Source organism: Periplaneta americana, chromosome 17 (genome assembly GCF_040183065.1).
Source record: "Periplaneta americana isolate PAMFEO1 chromosome 17, P.americana_PAMFEO1_priV1, whole genome shotgun sequence".
NCBI classification, from domain to species: Eukaryota; Metazoa; Arthropoda; class Insecta; order Blattodea; family Blattidae; genus Periplaneta; species Periplaneta americana.
In genome coordinates this window covers 1,303,212-1,325,310 of record NC_091133.1, presented here as the reverse complement: position 1 = coordinate 1,325,310, position 22,099 = coordinate 1,303,212, and the positions used below count along the sequence as shown (strand labels likewise).

At 34.9% G+C, this 22,099-nt stretch overlaps 1 protein-coding gene across 4 annotated transcripts in view; it reads left to right on the top strand.

The window, feature by feature from the left end:
* The window catches only part of LOC138693491 (uncharacterized), a 64,380-nt gene that overhangs the window by 34,608 nt on the left and 7,673 nt on the right, over positions 1 to 22,099 (top strand). For all 4 annotated transcript variants that reach the window (XM_069817497.1, XM_069817496.1, XM_069817494.1 and 1 more), the window contains 3 exons: positions 7,077 to 7,150; positions 13,643 to 13,777; positions 15,402 to 15,484. In XM_069817497.1, the coding sequence (XP_069673598.1) occupies positions 7,082 to 7,150; positions 13,643 to 13,777; positions 15,402 to 15,484 (287 nt within the window). In that variant the 5' untranslated portion in view covers positions 7,077 to 7,081. The remainder of the gene's footprint in view (positions 1 to 7,076; positions 7,151 to 13,642; positions 13,778 to 15,401; positions 15,485 to 22,099) is intronic.

The following is a 22,099-nucleotide window of genomic DNA, read 5'->3' as shown; positions in this document are numbered from 1 at the left end:
CAATTTGAGATATCCCTGTCCTTTCAATTTGCGACTTATTGAGTGACCTCATATGTTTAATAGACTATTAATATTATCTGAACTAGGGCATACATAATTTATAATAAAGGTGGAATATATATGGGGGAAGGGCATATAGGTCCGTGGCCCATTTCTTATAGGGCTCATCCCGACATTTGTCTTACGCCTGAGGAAAACCACGGAATACCTTAGGCAGGATGAGTTGTCTCATATAAGAGACTAGCCCGAGTTCGATGTGAATAATCATTAATTTTGAGCCGTCACCAATGTCTGGGGAAGTGAATGCAGGTCCGTGGCCCATTTCTTTTAGGGCTCATCCCGACATTTGTCTTAACGCCTTAGGAAAAGCACGGAAAAACCTTAGGCAGGATGATACAGGTTCAATATATCCATTAATGACCTCCCGTTTCGCTATATCCACGGCAGAAGTAGTCATCTGTATATCTATGCAGACGACACTGCCCTCTTGGCGATGGGCAAAACCTATAGATTAGCGTCCCGTGGATTACAGTCGATCTTAGATCACCTCCAGCCGTGGTTCCACGACTGGAGAATCAAGGTCAATGTAGAGAAATGTCAGGCCATACTCTTTTCACTAAGAGGCTCTAGGTTGAATGACTCTATGAATCGATGGATATATACTAGCCAATTGGCTCTATTAGATTTCCATCGATCAACAAAAGTAGATAATGTATGGAGGGATTTTGTTTAGCCCAGTTAAGACAAGGTCATTTTACAGCGGTTGCACTATCCAAGGAGTCTCATGGAGTTGAGCCGTGGCTACCAAAACCTGGGAGTAACGCCCTTAATTATCTCTGCTATGCGCTGATCTGTTGTTCGATGACAAAGCAGGTGAAGGCCGTCGGAAGAAGCGCCGTCAGGATGTCAAGATCGAACGGCTGACCTTGGGAGATGCTGCAATATAATACCTTGGATACCGTCAGGTTACCGCGTTCCGCCGCTATGGCCAGGGTTTCTTTTACTCTTCTATCCCAATAGCCCGCACATTTTACCAGGACCTCGGCGTTATTGAAATTAGTCCTATGGCTTTTTTCAATGCAATGTTCAGCCAATCCGGATTTTTCGGGCTGCATTAATCTGATGCTTCTTTGATGTTCCGAAAGACGCGTCGCTATTGTGCGTCCAGTCTGACCAATGTAAGCCGCATCACATTCACACGGGATGCGGTAGATCCCTGGTACTCTGAGGCCTAGATCGTCTTTTACTGATCTGACCTTGTTCCTGATTTTTGGCGGAGGTTTGTGGATTGTTTTTATTCCATGCTTGTGGAGCAGTCTGCTTATCTTTCCCGACAACTTCCCTGTGAATGGTAGACAGGCTGTGGCTGGTTTTTCCGCTTCTAGTGAGTCCGTGATGGGCTGCTGCTCCTGCTTCTCGTGTCTTGCTCTGTTCAAAGAGGCCCCGATGTCTTTAGCCAAATATCCATTCTGCTGGAGGGTGAGCTTCAGGTGTTGAAATTCAGTGTCTAATTGCTCCGGGTCCGATATAGAGACTGCTCTATGGGCCAGTGTGTTAAGTATGCCCATCCGCTGCGCTTTGTGATGGAAACTATTCGCGTTCAGGTACAAGTTGGTGTGTGTGGGTTTACGGTATACCGCATGGCCCAGAGATCCGTTGTTATTTCTGGAGATAAGGATGTCCAGAAATGGGAGTTACACCGTTCGTTTCAACCTCCATAGTGAACTGGATCTGGGGTCGTAGACTGTTTATATGCCTGAGAAAATCTGGTAATGTGTCTTGTCCATGAGGCCAGATGACGAACGTATCGTCTACGTATCTGAAGAAATGTGTAGGCTTTAATGGCGCTGTAGCTAGTATTTCATGCTCCAGATGCTCCATATAGTAGTTGGAGATGGCTGGTGAAAGCGGAGAACCCATGGCGACTCCGTCAGTAGTTATATATATATATATATATATATATATATATATATATATATATATATATATATTTTTAAATTCACTGTTCACTGTGCAGTGATGAAGCGTTTCCCTCATAACTCAAAAGGTATTCAACATTCTGTGATGAAAATTTTTTGTGTGTATTTATGCATGTCATGTCTACAATATGGTGCAAAATCACTTCTCTATTATCTTTTAATAGATTGTCTGACAAAAAATAAGTTCATTTTAAAAAATGGTCAAACATTTAACACAAATTAAAACAAAAATATTGTTTATTAAGGAATGTAGTTGAAAGAGCATGATATTGTAAACATGAGTTTCAGCAATAAAATAAAAGAGAGAGAACATGAAAAAGTTACCAAGTTTATGGGTTATGAGGGAAACGCTTCATCACTGCACATTGTACACAGAGATATACTTACTTATGGCTTTTAAGGAACCCGGAGGTTCATTGCCGCCCTCACATAAGCCCGCCATCAGTCCCTATCCTGAGCAAGACTAATCCAGTCCCTAGATCATATCCCACCTCCCTCAAATCCATTTTAATATTATCTTCCCATCTACGTCTCGGCCTTCCTAAAGGTCTTTTTCCCTCTGGTCTCCCAACTAACACTCTATATGCATTTCTGGATTCGCCCTTACGTGCTACATGCCCTGCCCATCTCAAACGTCTGGATTTAATGTTCCTAATTATGTCAGGTGAAGAATACAATGCGTGCAGTTCTGTGTTGTGCAACTGTCTCCATTCTCCTGTAACTTCATCCCTCTTAGCCCCAAATATTTTCCTAAGAACCTTATTCTCAAACACCCTTAACCTATGTTCCTCTCTCAGAGTGACAGTCCAAGTATCACAACCATAAAGAACAACCGGTAATATAACTGTTTTATAAACTGTAACTTTCAGATTTTTTGACAGCAGACTAGATGATAAAAGCTTCTCAACCGAATAATAACAGGCATTTCCCATATTTATTCTGTGTTTAATTTCCTCCCGAATATCATTTATATTTTTTTACTGTTGCTCCAAGATATTTGAACTTCTCCACTTCTTCAAAAGATAAATTTCCAATTTTTATATTTCCATTTCGTACAATATTCTCGTCACAAGATATAATCATATACTTTGTCTTTTCGGGACTTACTTCCAAACCTATCTCTGTAGTTGCTTCAAGTAAAATTCCCGTGTTTTCCCTAATCGTTTGTGGATTTTCTCACGTCATCCCCATAGACAAGCTGCTGATGTACCCCGTTCAATTCCAAACCCTCTCTGTTATCCTGGACTTTACTAATGGCATACTCTAGAGCAAAGTTAAAAAGTAAAGGTGATAGTGCATCTCCTTGCTTTAGCCCACAGTGAATTGGAAACGCATCTAACAGAAACTGGCCTATACGAACTCTGCTGTACGTTTCACTGAGACACATTTGAATTAATCGAACTAGTTTCTTGGGAATACCAAATTCAATAAGAATATTATATAAAATTTCTCTCTTAACCGAGTCAGATGCCTTTTTGAAACCTATGAATAACTGATTACACAGAGATATATTACAATTGTTACAGCTTTTATTGGTAAATTGCTTTATATTTCATCTGGCCGGGAATATGCACTATTATCTTATGCATAATCTTTTTGCGCGTCGATTGTATTGGAATTGACACTTCATTCAAAGTCGTCCTGGGATCTGCAGGGTGGGACAGCTCACAGAGAGTGTGTCTTGCATGGTCAGGGGGTAGAGAGGTGAAGGGAAGCAGAGGGAAACTGTAAAACCCATATTTTGCTGCCGTGGCTTGCAGAGCCAGGCGACAAGGGAAGAAGATCTTTCCTCCAACTCCCACACCATTATTGTAATGCTACGTCAAATGGATTCTCTATTCCCTTGAAACCAAATGGCAAAATTTTTATTTTCTCTTCACATACTTATTGTTGTAGAAACTTATAGAGTTAATATAACGAAATTAATAGTCTCTTTTGCCTTATTATTTCGTATATATCTAGCCTCCAGCAGAACCTGCCTTAACTCAAAACGATTGCACGAGTATAATCCTTTCGATATAGCACGTAAAATACGAAAGAGTCTTCTTTTCCGTACCGTAACTTAACCAGTGCAAATGTGCAAGCATGAGTGTGTGTGAATTACAGAATATTAATTTTATTTTTCTCAACTTTCCCTTGCGGAGAAGATTGATGTAATGAAGTGAAATTAAAGGGTCGTTCGTTACCCGACTTAAATCTTACTCAAGCTTCATCCAGCCGAAATAGTGCATATATGTAAGGAAGTGTAACAGTGAAATTTAAGTTGAACATTTGTGGTTGACTCCTCTTCGGTGGTGATACTACATAGACTAGGAGTGGTGTGACAGATTTAGGGTCGTATTCATAGACGAGACTTTGGAAAGTACAAAGTCACCATTTTCCTATTCACAGTCGACGCTTTGACGAAAGTAAACTTCAATCGTGACTTTACTTCGAAGTCGCCGAAAATCTAGACTTTGACTTTGACTTTCGTTCGTGGACATAAGGAAAATGGCTGATATTTGGAAAATTGTTGAATTTTCCGAGAATATTGAGGGCATCTAAACCTGTTCATGTTCCTTAGCGTATTATTAGATACAGATAATAAATTTATATCAAGGTACAGATTTAATAAACAGACAGTATTAGATATCCTCGTCATGTTTCAACATTCATTGATGAATAAAAATCAAAGAGGATTATCTGTTCCACCCATATTTGAATTTCTTATTTCATCGCGATTTTACGCTACAGGTAATTCATGGCTTAATAATGATTTGACTATTTAATTCTATAGAGGATAATTATGTTATACAGTTGGATATGCAGTTAGTTTATAATCCTGCGGTCGTCATAATAATGTTTTCTGAATATTTATTTCAATTAATTTTTAAGTAATCTATCATTAGTGGCATCTTCTTATCTTCCTTATTTTCAGAAAAAAATTATTTTATAATGAAATAATTCGAGGGCTTCATGTGAACCTAACCTAACTACAATAGATGTTTTGTTCACAACAAAATTCTTAGCAGGCAATACTATTTCAGATGAACTATATCATCATGTTTTGTAGTTACGAATTTTATTGTATTATATACGAGTACAAGACTGTTCGAAACAGTTACGATTTTTTGTGACCAAGTAGAAGAACGAATTATTATCTATTGGTGTAAAGATATAAAAATGTCAATTTTTTTACTTACGTTAGTTTCATACTAAGCCCACGAATAATTATTCTTATGTAAAGCAGCAAGAACGGTTAAAAATCGCTTAACATGTACCGATGTTCAATTGTTTCATTGATTTGTGACTCAAAAGATGGCTTCGATTGTGGCAGTGCCTACTTTATTTCAACTATCTATTAATTTAATTCGTTTAGAAGGCAGTGATTGTGATTGCCAACATTAGAACAAGATCGTCAAATCTCAACTTACCGGCGACAAAGTCAAAGTCTCAGAAGGATTGTCTATGAATAGGACTTTTAACAAAGTTAAACTTTACTACGAAAGTCGACTTTGGGAAGACTTCGTCCAAAGTCTCGTTTATGAATACGGCCCTTAGGACATTCGCCTCTAAAAATTAAAAAGCACGAATCTTCGCAATCTCACTTGAAAAATGTTGTTTCATAGGCTATGTTAGGAAAAACTAATATTTCTGCGCAATTAAGTGAAACGAACAGAACAAACATTCTCAAACATAATCAAGAAGTGAGAAAAAAATCGTGAAATTATTTTTAAAAATATTGATTATATTAAGTTTTGTGGCCTATCTGAACTTCCCCTTAGGGGACATGCTGATGCTAAAGTCCGTGAGTAATCTAAACGAGCCTCTCAAAAATTATTTTCTGCCGATCAGAAATTCAGACTGAAATTGATGGTATTAGTTTTTTTTAGCGATTAGCAAGTGATACCACAGACATCTCCCAACTAAGTGTGAAAGTTTTGGTTTTTCGATATGTAGTGCATTTATTTTTGTCCTACACTTATTAGTAATGGTGTCGAGAAGTAAAATTTGTATGCACCAAAATCTACTGCAGCTCTCCCAATCCACAAGTTCACGAGCCGCCACTGGCAACAAACGTTCAATGTAAATGTGCATAAATGCGACAACCACATTGGACTTCAGAAACGAAGAAGGTAATGAAGAAAATGAAATCACAGATGTGTTTGAACTGATCTGAAATTAAATTAAATGCTAATGGCATGGGCAATGTTCAAAAAGATATTGAGCAGTAGGTGTTCAGGAATGGATTTCTAAGGGGTGGTACAGTTCATGTAAGTTAACACGTTAAGTGAAGAATTTCTTCTAAGTAATTGAATTGTATTCCATCCCATACTGTGAATTGTGAGCGAGGATTTAGTTGCGTGAATCTTGTAAAAACTGGAATTAGAAACTGCCTTTCAGTAAGAAGAGTTAGCACTCTGCTAACAATACATCTTGAAGGGCCTACACGTAAATAATTTAAATGTTCCGAGTGTCCATAGAGTAACGTATATTAATGTGATGTAAATTCAGCAGTAATTGATACTAAGCATATCTGCGTCTAATATTTACTTACATAAGTATATCTAGATTGTGGCAAGATGGATTGAAAGTAGGTAATAAAACTCCAAGAAACAAATTACATAACTTTTTGTTTGTGTATACCGGTACTTTATTAATTTTATCTTTTATTTATAATATTCCACAACCTTTTCGCAATTTGCACAGATATAATTTTTCATTTGTGGTTTTCTGCGACAATTATTTATTTTTTTTTTAGCTTAAACTCTGCTGGTATGTAGCCTATATATTTGGTAATGTATGTACCCTGGACCTCTATTGAGGGAAGACAGCCTGGCCCATGCTTACTACATAATTACCGTATATTGATTTTGTGAACAGTTACCTGAACTATTAATGGTGAGAGTGGAATTTTAATATAATATTTTATAAGATAAATATGAGAAAGTTTCAATAGTATTGATAGCGTATGCAATGTTTTTTTTTTACATATATAATAAACCCTTCATATGACATGTTTCCTTTTGAATAAGCATGTCGTAAGTTGCAGTTTCATTAAAGGCATTTCGAAAAGCTCAGATATAGCAAACAGCTGATTTTTTTACTTTCTTTCAGTTGTAATGGACGTGATCAAAATGGAACCTGACGTTGACTCATTGGCTGTAGAAGAGGCAAATACTTCACTAGGTGTAAGTGTGAATAGACCTTTCATTCGAATCCAACAACTTCAACCTTTGTTTCTGTTTTATACTTATTTTCATTTACTAATTGTTACACAGCCACTGTAGTAATATACTTTATGCTCGACCATGCCGAAATGTAGTAATTATACACCTGGTAGCAGTCCTTTAATGCATGTCATTAAAGTACACCTACTCATTAAAGTACAGGTCTTCAGCCAATGATAACTCGGCTTACATGTGTTCAGCCAATGACAAGTCAGCTTTGTACCGTTATAAAACCGCAAGTATCGATTATTCTCGGATATGCAATCGAAAGAGAATTAGCGAAAAGTCACGGAGGCTGGAAATCCAATACTGTCGCAGAAGGTTATGTTCTGTTACTATAATAATTAGCGTTAATTGTAAATAATATTCAAATAAATTCAATTTGTCATCTCGTTTTTCAATGTCGAATTCAATAATCAAGGTTATAATATTATAATATTATCAAGTTTAACGGGACTACGTCAAGGTCAATGACATTATTGTTCCTCGGAAAAAATCAATACTTTCGCGTCTGCGCACATCTCACAATTCATGACTTGGAACAAGGTCACTTCCGATCTTGTCAGATACAAATAAAATGTATACATCTGAATACCGGTAATTTCAAGTTAAAAATATGGTCGAGCATAAAAAGTCGTATGAAACTCGCCTATAATGGTAATTAAGAAGCTCGTATGAAAATTATGAAACTCGCTTGCGCTCGTTTCATAAATATCCATACTCGATTCTTAATTACTATCATTATAGGCTCGTTGCATAATGTACTGTTAATTTATCATATTTTATGTTATTGAAACTCACGCCTCACTTTGTTACTGAGATTTCATTTCCCATGAAAACTTTGCGGTTAAAAAATAAATTAATTTCTTCTTTATGCAGCATTTACTCTGCTATTTGAGTCCATAAACTTCAATGATGAGTAGTTAAATTCTCTCATCCTTTGTTTATAATTTATAAACTTCATGAATTTGAATCTAGCTTGTGAAGGTAATACCGGTATTGTCAATTGCGTTTCTTTTTATAAACTTTGTTAAGCACGCATAAAGACGTCTGTGAGAGGTGATTGATTTATTTACGTTCGTGCGTGTGATCACACATACATACACGTACACAACACATACACCGAAAATAAAGAAATTTATTAATATATTATCTTCTACCCTGTCCTATGCAATGTATGCAGGCAAAGTAAATGTCTATAATAAGCTTTCATTAGTCAGTTGACAAATTATATTATTAATATTCTACAAAACTTTCATTTCCTCACTATGGTATGATTTTCGTCGTTACAGCAAATGGCCGTCACTATCGGAAGTTGATTTTACTGAATTCAGGATTATAAACCTAGATAAGTAAGTTAACATATTACAAATAACTGCTCTAGGGTTCTAATTACAACTACTCCTGCCATCTACCGACATCTATGACAAAGTTCTTGCTGAGAATCAGTCAGCTGTTCATAGTCTAATGTACGTATGTACTGAATATCAATATTTTAAAAATAGACTGTGGTGCAAAAAGTACTGTACAGTACACCTTTTTGAAGTGCATTACAATATCTCAGAAAATGAAAAACTCGCTCACTTCGTTTTTCAAGCTTTTCCTCGCAACCCGTATCGTAATATATTGTCACAAACGTAATCCCATACAGATAACATTACAAGAAGGATTTTTAATCTATGTTAGATACTTCGATACCTACTAAAAAGTGTTCATCTTCTTTCTGATTGGGTTTTCCCTCAACCCAATATGAGCAAATGCTGGGTAACTTTCGGTGCTGGACCCCGGACTCATTTCACGGGCATTATCACCTTCATCTCATTCAGACGCTAAATAACCTAAGATGTTGATAAAGCGTCGTAAAATAACCTACTGAAATAAAAAATCTTTCTCATTGCGAAGCCAATATTAGAGGCCACTAGCCTAGCTCAGATGGCTGAGTTGCTTGCCTGCCGATCCGGAGTTGCGCTTGGGCATGGGTTCGATTCCCGCTCGGGCTGATTACCTGGTTGAGTTTTTTTCCGAGGTTTCCCCAACCGTAAGGAGAATGTCAGGTAATCTATGGCGAACCTTCGGCCTCATCTCGTCAAATACCATCTTGCTATTATCAACTCCATTGAGGCTAAAGAACCTCGTAGTTGATACAGCGTCGTTAAATAACCAAGTAAAAATATATATACTGTACATATCTGTTTATTGCAAAAACAAATGCTGCCACAAATCTTTTACGAGGGTAAGTTTCCTAATTCAAATTGAATATGTTTCTTTAAATGTTCCACATCACGAATTTTCAGTGCATAAACTCTGTCCTGTAGTACTAAAGTGAGATATCGTGAACAAGGAGGATATTCTATGGCAAGAGATCTGCCGATCAGTTTTTTCAATTAAATAAGTTGTTCACAATCAGTCCACAGTGACGGCTTCATCATTTTGTTGCCATTTTATTTTCTCCTGAACAAGTCGTAGGTGTTCAAATAATAATAATAATAATAATAATAATAATAATAATAATAATAATAATAATAATAATCTATACTAATAATAAATCTGTAGCCGAAATTTTTCTGGTAATTTACGATTTTCCAAAAATAATTGGTCCTAACATATATAATTAACCACCCTGAAACCGAAAATCGCTTTTTTGAAATTTTTGTTTGTATGTCTGTCTGTATGTATGTTTGTTACCTTTTCACGCGATAATGGATGAACGGATTTCGATGAAAATTGGAATATAAATTATGTTCGTTGTAACTTAGATTTTAGGCTATATGGCATTAAAAATACATTATTTAAAAGGGGGGTTATAAGGGGGCCTGAATTAAATAAATCGAAATATCTCGCTTATTATTGATTTTTGTGAAAAATGTTGCATAACAAAAGTTTCTTTAAAAATAATTTGCGATACGTTTTATTCCTTGAAAAAGTTTGATAGGACTGATATTTAATGAGATAAATGAGTTTTAAAATTAAAATAACTGCCATCTAAGGCCGTATAATGAAATAAAAAACAAATGACTTCGTCTGTAAGGGGCCTTGGACAGCAACAATCGAAAGCTATGAAAGATAGCCTACAGAGAATGTTTCTGTGTTTGTATGAAGTAATATCGGAAGCTAAATTAACCGATTTCTATAATTAATTATTATTTCACCATTGGAAAGTGTAGTTTCTCTAGATAGACATAATGCTATAATGTTATTACAGTAACTTCTGATATAATATAATGTAATATAATATAATGTAATATAATATAATATATGTAATGTAATATTATATAATATAATTTAAGTTATTTGAAGGCTTCAGAACCATAGTGGCCCAAGCGCCATTTACTGAATGCGTAGAAAACAATGGTTAAAATTAAGTTATTACCATAATTCAGTGGAAACCTATAACAAGTAAAATAAAGTATACACATTAAATCTAAATGATGTCAATCTTCATTAAACTATGGTTGCATGTAATAAAAATTAAGAAACATGTTAAAGGAATTGTCATTGCACCAATGAGTGGTCTCTGGACCAAAATGATCGCATTTTAATTATTTGGATGCAATTTAAATTAAGTAACATATTAAACGATTTATCCTTCTATCAAACACGAATGTTCCCGGGATCAAATGTTCTATTTTAATTATGTAATTACTTTATATTTATTTCTAACGGGTGCAGCGGAGCGCAAGGGTACGTCTAATAATAATAATAATAATAATAATAATAATAATAATAATAATAATAATAATAATAATAATAATTTATTTATTTATTTAATCTGGCAGAGCTAAGGCCAGTATGCCTTCTTTTCCGCCCAGCCAGACTCTAATTCTGATGGACTCTTTTGAGAGTTTCGGTACTATTTCATGAAGCATTTCGAGGTAATTTTCAGTGTGGTCAAAAAAATAGGGTCGTTGAGCTCATCAGAAAGAATTGCCGCCCAAACACTCACACCAGGAGCATTTATTCCTGTCCCATCACCTTAATGCGGCTGTGCTGGTCCATTTCAATGTGATGCGTGCAGTTTTGCTTAGTCAGGACAATTGTGCCTCCTGCAATTAAGAAAAGAAGTTGTTGCCCGGGCATTAATATTGCACCCTATAATTTTATAACTTCTCAGGTGTAAAGAGTTGGTGTTTGTTGTTTAGTCAACTGTCTGAAGGCAGGTTGGAACCTCATAAGCAACACCAATGAGATATCACTCAGGAGATAACTAACCCAGGAGATAACGGGATAAGGTGGCGAGTTCCTTTCCACCTCCATTGCATACATGGTCTATTAGCTATATTGTATTCATTAACATTCCATGGTATTCATACATTGCTTACAGCTAGAATATGGAACAAGTCAAAAAACTTAATACTATTATAAACTCGTAATTTATAGTCACAGTCTAGATGAAATATATACAGACGAGATTTACAATATAGTCTACTAGTACAACACAAAGTTTTAGTATCAATCATGAAGCGTTATTGAATGTCATGAATTCACCTACAGAATAGAAGGCGTGAGAAATTAGGTACTTCTTTAATTTGGCCCTAAGTAATCTTATGTTTTGAGTGTCATTTTTTATATCGATAGGGAGGCTATTAAAAATTTTTACTGCCCTATAGCTCACTCCTTTTTGATAGAGTATGAAAGTCATTTTTTTGACGTGTATTTATGCTATGAACTGTTGAATTAGTTACAAAGTTTTCACGATTATTATTAATGATTATTATTGAAAAGATATACCTACAAGCCATGGGCATTATTTGTAGTTTTTTTTAATAGTCCTACACGATTCCCTAGATTTGGCACCTACTATTATTCTAATTGCTCTTTTTTTGTAATATGAATATACTGTTACTATCTGTGGAATTTCCCCAGAATATTATTCCAAAACTCATTACCGAGTGGAAGTATGCAAAGTATATTGTTTTTAAGGTATTGATATTTACTATCTTTTGCATAGATCTAATAGCAAAACGTGCTGAATTTAGTTTGGGGGAATTTCTTTAATATGATTTTTCCAATTTAACACATTATCGATTTTTAAGCCAAGAAATTTGGTTGTTGTTGTTGTTGTTTCTAATAGGGATCTATTGTTAATTATTGCGCTAGAAATTTGTGAAGTTGAATTTGGACAGGATTTAAATTGAATTATGTTAGTTTATATGTGAGATATATTGCCTGATAATACAGGGACGTCATTTTATTTTTACTTCAATTTTTATTGTACCTGATTTTTTTAATGTACTTCACTCCCACCCCTTCTACTAATGAAGTTCAACCGTCCTCCACATAGATCCAAGATCGCATATACAGTCATAGTAGCCTTACGGTCATAGTGAACAGTACATTCCAAAAATATGTTTGCATTTTCCAGTGACGAAAGAGCTTTCAATATTGAATCATTTTCGCACAGGTACTGTCGTCCGTTTGCCAACGTCGCATCCCAGTTTCCCCCACCAGCTTCTGTTCGCCTCTCTGTAAAGGCTAGTGGCTGGGCTGTGTTATCTCTTTTCTGAGAACTTTAATTTCTGTTAGGAATTTGACGTCTACGTAATATTATAGCCATACAATTGTTTAAAATAGCTTAAATGGGCCTCGTTAAGTAATTAACTGTCACGTGATTTCCTCCCTTTCTACGACCCGGCGACGTAACCACTTGGACGGACAGTAGATAGCATGTCTGAGTAATATTATCTGTGTGAGTCGGGCAGAAGTGAAGATTCAATTTACAGTACGTAAGGTACTGTTTTATAGAGTAGGTACAAAATTATTTCAACATGAGTTACTAGTACGAAGGACGAACCTGCTAATTGGAATTAGGTACAATAATCTATAGTGCGATAATATGCACAAAAGAACTGAAGTCTGTATCGAAATGAACGGCCACCATTTTCAAAAATGTGTTTAAATATCCATATTATGATTATTTTTCAATTTAACTTCATTCTCTATATTGTACGCTAATGTGCTGTAGACAGTATAATATACACTGCATAATGAATACGTCCACATGGACAGCTCAGTTCGTGAGTATTGTTAATACTGTACTATATTTTGATTAAACAAAAACCTAATGAAAATTATCAAACTCAAAAGCGTGATATTTCCTAGTTTGCGTAAAAGGATGAACTACTTTTCTTTCCTCTTATACCTAGTAAAGTGATTTGTTTGTATACTACGCTAGTATCATCGAACTCCAGTCGTGGAAAGGGGTAGCAAACGGTGTTTCCGGTTCGTTAATTCAAAGGTATAGCCAGGTTAATATTAGTAATGTTAGTAAAAATAAATTGATGTCCCCGTAGATGTACATATCAACCAGAACCTCAGTCAGAGGTAGTGTAAAGAGGATATTCCTAATTATGCGCGGAAAAAAATATATAGTTAACATGCAGACTTGGAGTAAAGTGTTCCAAGAATCTGTTACCTTCCAAAGAACAATAAAGGATATTGCTCTGTACTCCGCAGGAAGGAAATGTGACCCCGCGTCATTCCCAGACTACTGTGGACAACATGGACTCCAGCTACATTCTCAAACGGGAAGTTAAAATAGAGGAAACTTCGGTGGGAGTTACGCTTCCTGCATTGAAACGTGAATCTGAGGTGAGTCGAATTTGTTCATCTGCTTTTACCACTAACAACTGCACACAATTTCACACAGACTACTTTCTGATGCTTGGCATCACCTCACAGATTCATAGCATAGGGTTTTGTAGTTCCTAATTTACTGGCATAATAGACGTACTTTTTTCCCTAATGGAACAAAAATTCAGAGTGTGTATTTTGTTTGAGGAAAAATATATTTAGCAACAAACCAGAGGTACTAGACATCCCACACAATAATCTCACCGGTGTGGTGTACGAAAGTTCTTTTCTTTATTGTATTTTATTATTTTATAAGTCATGAGTGATGACAGATAACACCTGCAGGGAGGAAAGCTTCTTACAGTCCTATCCTGACTTTGATTCATTGATCCATAGTGTTGTGCCCAAGAACAGGTATTTCACTGCAAACCCAGCATTCTCCAGTAGGCCTATTTCCTACCTTCCTCTTAGTCTCATCATATGATCCATATATCTTAATGTCGTCTATCATCTGATATCTTCTTCTGCCCCGAACTCTTCTCCCATTCACCATTCCTTCCAGAGCTTCCCTCAACTTCTCTTCACTTCGTCCTCATGTCCATGTTTCTGCGCCATTCAATGCTATACTCCACACTGAGCACTTCACTAGTCTCTTTCTTAGTTATTTCTCCACAGATCCACAGAAGATGCTCCTTTTTTTATGAAAAGCTTCTTTTACCATTGCTATTCTCCTTTTAACTTCTTGGCAGCAGCTCATGTTACTGCTTATAGTACACCCCAACTATTTCAAGCTATCCACTTGCTCTACTGCCTCTTTTAGAATTTGCAAGTCTACCTTCTTTACTTTTCTTCCTATGGCCATTGTCTTTGTATTATTGGCGTTTATCTTCAACCCATACTGCTCACAGCTGTCATTTAGCTCCAGTAGCATATCCCTTAGTATCATCTCCTCTTCTGCTAACAACTCCATATCTTATGCACTGTTCACACCTGTGGAGTAACGGTCAGCGCGTCTGGCCGCGAAACCAGGTGGCCCGGATTCGAATCCCGGTCGGGGCAAGTTACCTGGTTGAGTTTTTTTCCGGGGTTTTCCCTCAATCCAATACGAGCAAATGCTAGGTAATTTTCGGTGCTGGACCCCGGACTCATTTCACCGGCATTATCACCTTCATACCATTCAGATGCTAAATAACGTAGATGTTGATACAACGTCGTAAAATAACCCCAAAAAAAAGATCATGAAGAGAAATGGACCGTGGCAATGACATTTCCAATCCGGCATTTGCCTAAATGACTGTGGATAACCACGGATAAAGCACAGTCAGGTTGGTTGGTCGGTCCGGGGATTTGAACCGTGGACATCCCAATGCGAGTCCCGTGCTTAATACACGAGCCATGTCGCTCGGGTAAATATGGTAACATCATCAGGTTTACAAACAATGCACACGAAAGCTTTGGCGTTGTGGTCCACAGCAAAAGGGAGAGCGTGAGGATGAATATCTAGCGCCTCAAATCTCAATCCCTTGAGGTGAAGGAGTGCATTTGTTTATGGTTTGACTACGATGTTCTTTTTTAATAGTCCTTACCTCTTCAATCTATCATTGTCATTCTTGTCTGTTAGCGGTATATTTATTGGTTTCAGGATGAGACATTTGGCGTTGTTAAAGTGAAAGACGAGATTAAGCTGGAAGAGATCGCGGAGGACTGCGAAGTTTTATCAGAAAGGTGAGTAATGTAATGTCTTTAATCTGTGATTGCCTTCATTAGTTCATACAAATTGTGTTACGGAACTTACAGGAACAGAAGCGTGACGTCACATCGAATTTTATACTACCGCTTTTGTAAGTTAGTAATGGAACAGAATAGTTATTTATGTTACAATGATTGAAAGTGAGGTTTTAGTGATAAGTTGAGGTGTTTACGTCCGAAGCTTAGCTGAGGTCGAAATTTCGAAATTAATTCGTGAAATACTTTCAATTCTCGTAACGTACGATGTTTTATTTCATATTATGTCGAATTCCATTACTTTTAATTAACATGTACTTTTCGAAGAACTAGTAGAAAAGGACACCTCTAAAATATGCTCAGAATGAATTGGCCCGTATGCATTGTTGAAATCGGTAAACGAACTACGCTCATTACGAGGCTATCCATGATGCAGGAACAGTTGATAGACTGAAAATCATGGAGGGATATACGGATGATATTTTGAAGTTCGAAAAGAAGCATCTGATAAATAATAATAATAATAATAATAATAATAATAATAATAATAATAATAATAATGATTTATTTAACCTGGCAGAGTTAAGGCCATACGGCCTTCTCTAACACTCAACCAGGAGTAAAACTGCGTTACAAAAAACACTACAAATTTACAAAGTACACTACAATTTTACACACAAAAGTGAATAAGATAATAATAATAAAATGTAAACAACAAGTAAGAAGAAATCAGACCTAATATATAACATACAGAAAGAAAGAAAAAAGCATAATAAAATGTGAACAGCAGGTCAAAATAAATAAGACGTACAAAGTATAAAAAAATAAAACAATTATTGATAATAATAATAATAATAATGATATATAATAATAATAGTAGTAGTAGTAGTAGTAGTAGTGGTGGTGGTGGTGGTGGTGGTGGTGGTGGTGGTGGTGGTGGTGGTGGTGGTGGTGGTGGTGGTGGTGGTAGTAGTACAAAGCCTACAATGAATACAATATTTTTAAGTACACACAGTAAGGAAAATTATGATTATATATAGCTCAACTTATCACATTACAGATATACCATTATCGGAAAATATGAAAACAAAAATATAAAATAAGTCAAATATCACTAGAACATAAAAAAATGTGAATACTTGGAAACATGCAATACAACACTTGTCATAATAGGAAGTTAGTTTGGCAGCTCGTCATAAGATAATTTTCTAACTTTGATTTGAAAGATTTCAATGTTCGGCAGCCCTTGACTTCAGGCGGCAGAGAGTTCCAGTGACGAGAGGTAGCAACAGTGAAAGATCAGGAATACAGTGATGATGTGTGAAGTGGAATTCCTAGAGTGTTATCGCGTTGTGATCGAGTATTAATATTATGATAGCGAGAGAGAGTATGAAAACGAGCGAATAAATAATAGGGGGATGAAGTGTGCATAATTCGATATAAGAGAGAAAGTGAGTGCAGATTTCTCCTCTCATGTAACCTAAGCCATGATAACTTCTCGAAAGAAGGTGAGATATGATCATATTATCGAACATTACAAATGAAGCAGACGCACATGTTATGAACACGCTGTAGTTTCTGAGCGGAATCAATCCTGAGATAACTGAACAAAACGTCGCAATAATCGAAGTGAGGTAGAATGAGTGTCTGTACCAGCGTCTGTTTTAATTTATATGGATAATGATAATGTGAATGGAGAATAGAGAATACCTTCTTACATGTATATTTAATAGTAGCCGTACCCGCGTGCTCCTCTGCACCCGTTAGAAATAAATATAAAGTAATTATATAATTAAAATAGGACATTTGATCCAGGGAAGATTCGTGTTTGATAGAAGGATAAATCGTTTAATATGTTACTTAATTTAAATTGTATTTAAATAATTAAAATGCGATAATTTTGGTCCAGAGACCACTCATTTGGTGCAATGACAATTCCTTCAACATGTTTCTTAATTTTTATTACATACATCCATACTTTAATGAAGACTGACATATCATTTAGATTTAATGTGTATACTTTATTTTACTTGCTATATGTTTCCATTGAATTATGATAATAACTTAATTTTAACCCTTGTTTTCTACGTATTCAGTAAATGGCGCTTGGGCCACTATGGTTCTGAACCCTTCAAATAACTTAAATTAATATATTATATTATTTTTTATTATATTATGTTATGTTATGTTATACTATATTATATTATATTATCTTATGTTATGTTATCTTATATTATATTATATTATATTATATTATTTTTTATTATGTTATGTTATACTATATTATATTATATTATTTTTTATTATATTATATTATGTTATGTTATGTTATGTTATACTATATTATATTATATTATCTTATGTTATGTTATCTTATGTTATGTTATCGTATATTATATTATATTATATTATATTATATTATATTATATTATATTATATTATATTATATTATACCCAATGCAGGATTGTACTAAACCGATATATCTAAACCGTTTTTAAAGATAGATTCAAACAGTTTTTGCAATGTATTTGCAAAAGTATGTTCTACAAACTGTCTGTAACAGAATTTTGATATTAGTCCCTACGTTGGTAAAATAAACAATTAAAATTTAATAACAATTTTCTGATTTCCTTTCTTGCAAACAAACGCACGTATTTTTAAAATGAAATCAATTAACAAAATTCTGTTACAGAGAAAAGTTTCCTAATAGTCCAAAGAATGTGTGTTCTAATATCATGCATGTATCTTTAATAGTTCAGAAATTATATTCATTTTGTCTGGCAATGTAGCAAAATAAATGAAGTTACTGGAAACCAATAAAAGCGGGCGTGTGATTTAAAAATCCATAGCGCAGGAAGTTTAAAAATGACGTCTCAACATCCGATAAGGGCACAAATACCCACGAAATGTTATGCAATGTATTCCACACATATCAAAGGGTATTTTAAAGAAAAAAACAATTTTTTGAAAATTTAATTTACCGGAAACAACAATAAAAGTGGGCGAGTGATTTAAAAATCCATAATGCAGGAAGTTTAAAAATGGCGATCCACACATATCACAGAGTATTTTAAAGAATATATATATATATTTTTTTTTTAATCTAGTAATTTTTCATCAAAAATACCATCCTCTCCTCTTAAAGTAGTAGCTTCTACAACCTTCCCGAGGCTGATCCACACTGTTGTTTTCTCGCTCCCAAGGTCCCAGAACAGTCTAGATAACGCTCGTGATAAATAAGAAACTAACCATAAGTGGAAAACAACTAAAATTCTACATTAACAATAGTAAATGTTGCAACAAAGCAATTAAACAAGAAGTTTAAAACAACTAAAGTTCTATATTTGATTATTATATCCTTAGAAACTAAGAAATACATAAAAAAAAAGATTTAGTTGGAGAACAACTATTTTGGTAACACTGAACCAGCACAGAAGCACGCAGGAAAAATAGCAAGGAACCTACCCTCGAAATCCAGCAAGCTAGCCATCCACGGAGCCACCAGAGCGCATTATTAATGGTGAGTGACCACGCAGGCGACCCATCCGCGCAGTCACCTTGGAATCCATCACAGAAACACGCACCGTCTCAACCGGGCTTTATGTTATATAATATTATATTATATTATACTATATTATATTATATTATATTATATTATATTATATTATATTATATTATATTATATTATATTATATTATATTATATTATATTACATTATATTATTTTATATTATATAAAAAATGTGTTGATAACGGATGTACACTGATAAGTAAGTTTTTAATTTGTTATGGGGGGGCTCTTGAATCTCAGATGGAACAAATTTTATTTTACAACAGCGCAACATAATCTGCTCGGCTCATTACCCAATTTTTTTGCATTGCATTTAATGCTTATGTATTTTATGTATTTTAACACGATTCAATTGAGCATAGTTAAAATTTGGATTACAAAATAATGGAATGCTAAGCTAATACATTATTACTGCATACTAAATCAATACACTCTTGTGGTTCGTTAATTCTCTGAGATAAACATTATTTTCCTATCAAGTTGTTTGTGCATAAGATGCTATTTTAATCTTACCTGTCCTCAATTCACTCCGAAGTTACTGTAATAACATTATATTATTATGTCCATATAGAGAAACTACACTTTCCAATGGTGAAATAATAACTAATTACACAAATCGGTTAATTTAGCTTCCGATATAACTTCATACAAACACAGAAACATTCTCTGTAGGCTATGATTCATAGCTTTCGATTGTTGTTGACCAAGGCCCCTTATAGACGAATTCATTTGCTTATTTCATTACACCGCCTTAGATGGCAGTTATTTTAATTTTGAAACTCATTTATCTCATTAAATATCATTCCAATCAAAATTTTTCAAAGAATAAAACTTATCAGAAATGATGTTTAAAGAAATTTTTGTTATGTAACATTTTTCAGAAAAATCAATAATAAGCGAGATATTTCGATTTATTTAATTCAGACCCCCTTATAACCCCCCTTTTAAATAAAGTATTTTGAATGCCATATAGCCTAAAATCTAAGTTACAACGAACTTAATTTATATTCCAATTTTCATCGAAATCGGTTCAGCCATTATCGCATGAAAAGGTAACAAACATACAGACAGACAGACAGACAGACAGACAGACAGACAGACAGACAGACATAGAAACAAAAATTTCAAAAAAGCGATTTTCGGTTTCAGGATGGTTAATTATATATGTTAGGACCAATTATTTATTTTTTTTTTTTGGAAAATCGAAAATTACCAGAAAAATTTCGGCTACAGATTTATTATTAGTATAGATGCGTATCCCAATTGAGATTAGATTCGAAGCGTTGAGAGAATGATTGAAGAGGGTATAAATAGTGTAGAATTTTTACAAGGCGTACACGCGCAGGTTCGTACGACTTCCACAGTCGATAGAATAATATTCCAGTGATTTGTGTAGTGGATAAAGTGAACTGCAGAATAAATATAAACATGGTTCTATGTAGGCTTAAATATTATTTACTAATTTCTGTAGTATTATAGAATAGGCCAATTTTAAAATCTTGTAGTATGAAAAGTTAACTATTCAATATTAACCTTGTTTTTGTTTTAATTCATTATGTCGCATTTGTTTGTTAATAATAATGTTCAAGTTATTTGCATGATGCTTATTGCGGGCCCAATTGTTAGAAAAGGATACACCTACAATCTGTTGAGAATGGATTCCCGAATTGTACTTACTTTTGAAATGTGATAAAATAATTTCGAAGTAAATCAGGAGGATTTGTCCATAGTAATGTCACAAGATGTCTGAGACTTGCCAATAAATCCACGATTGAAGCGAGTGGATTTATTTGGGTTATCTCAGACCTCGAGTGACATTTATTAGGACTATTTCGTGAATAAAATAAAAATGTAAATAATATATCCCTAACATTCTCTCAGAAAATGTTAATAATTGTATATTTATGAATACTTAACCTATTCAGACATTGTGAAGTCGAAATGGATAAATAACGATTACTAACTTTCGAGAACCAGTGCATGCTGGTGGTTATCTACAGCAATAACGTAATATTTTCTATACATGCTCTTTCCTAGAACATACAAATTCACGTCTACATCGGTGGAGTAAAGGTTAGCGCGTCTGCTCGCGAAATCAGGTGGCCCGGGTTCGATTCTCGGTCGGGGCAAGTCACCTCGTTGAGGTTTTTTCAGTGGTTTTCCCTCAACCTAATATGAGCAAATGCTGGGTAACTTTCGGTGCTGAAACCCGGACTCATTTGACTGGCATTATCACCTTAATCTCATTCAGACACTAAATAACGTAAGATGTTGATACTAAAATAAAAATAAAAATACAAATTCACAAGTTTAAATTAATATTAGTTTTTAGTTTCAATTCTGGCGTTACAGAAGTAAGAACTGTGTTGTACTGCCAATTCCCTAAACTGAACACAAAACTTTTTAAGTCATTTTTTAGATCATTTTATTGATTTTAGGTCATTTTATAGATAATTTTTTTAGGTATATCTTTGTCATCAAAACCCGGGGCCTGGTCATAACACTTCAATTCATTCAGAATTATTTCTTCATCACTTTTATTCCTGCGCAGTCTTTAGGAAAAAATCCATCAGAACCATTTCAGTGATGTTCAGCTCTTTCTGGGAGAAATATTGGAGATCAAGTGAGTTAAGAGGTTCATTGCCAGAAACATTGCATTAGTTAGGCCCGTATAACACACTTGCAGAGTTTTCGCCAGCGAGAAATGTGTTGCGAAAAAAATTAAAAAATTGATAACATGGATTCAAATGGACGTCCACACACTGGAAGAGATTCTCGTTCGAGGCAAAAACCTCGCGCGAGTTTCTCGCTGGAATCGGTAGCTCAGCGAATTTTCTTGACACATTTATGAAAGACGTTTGACATTTATACTCTTTATGACGATTGAATGTAGAAAAAGATATCACAGGTGGCGATGAATTGTATTGTTTTTATTTGAAAATGAGGAAAGATGGCTGATAATTGCAGTCAGAAACTTATCGAACTTGTACGATGTCACCCGTAGGCCTATTTATATGATACACGGGATGAAAACTATAAAAACA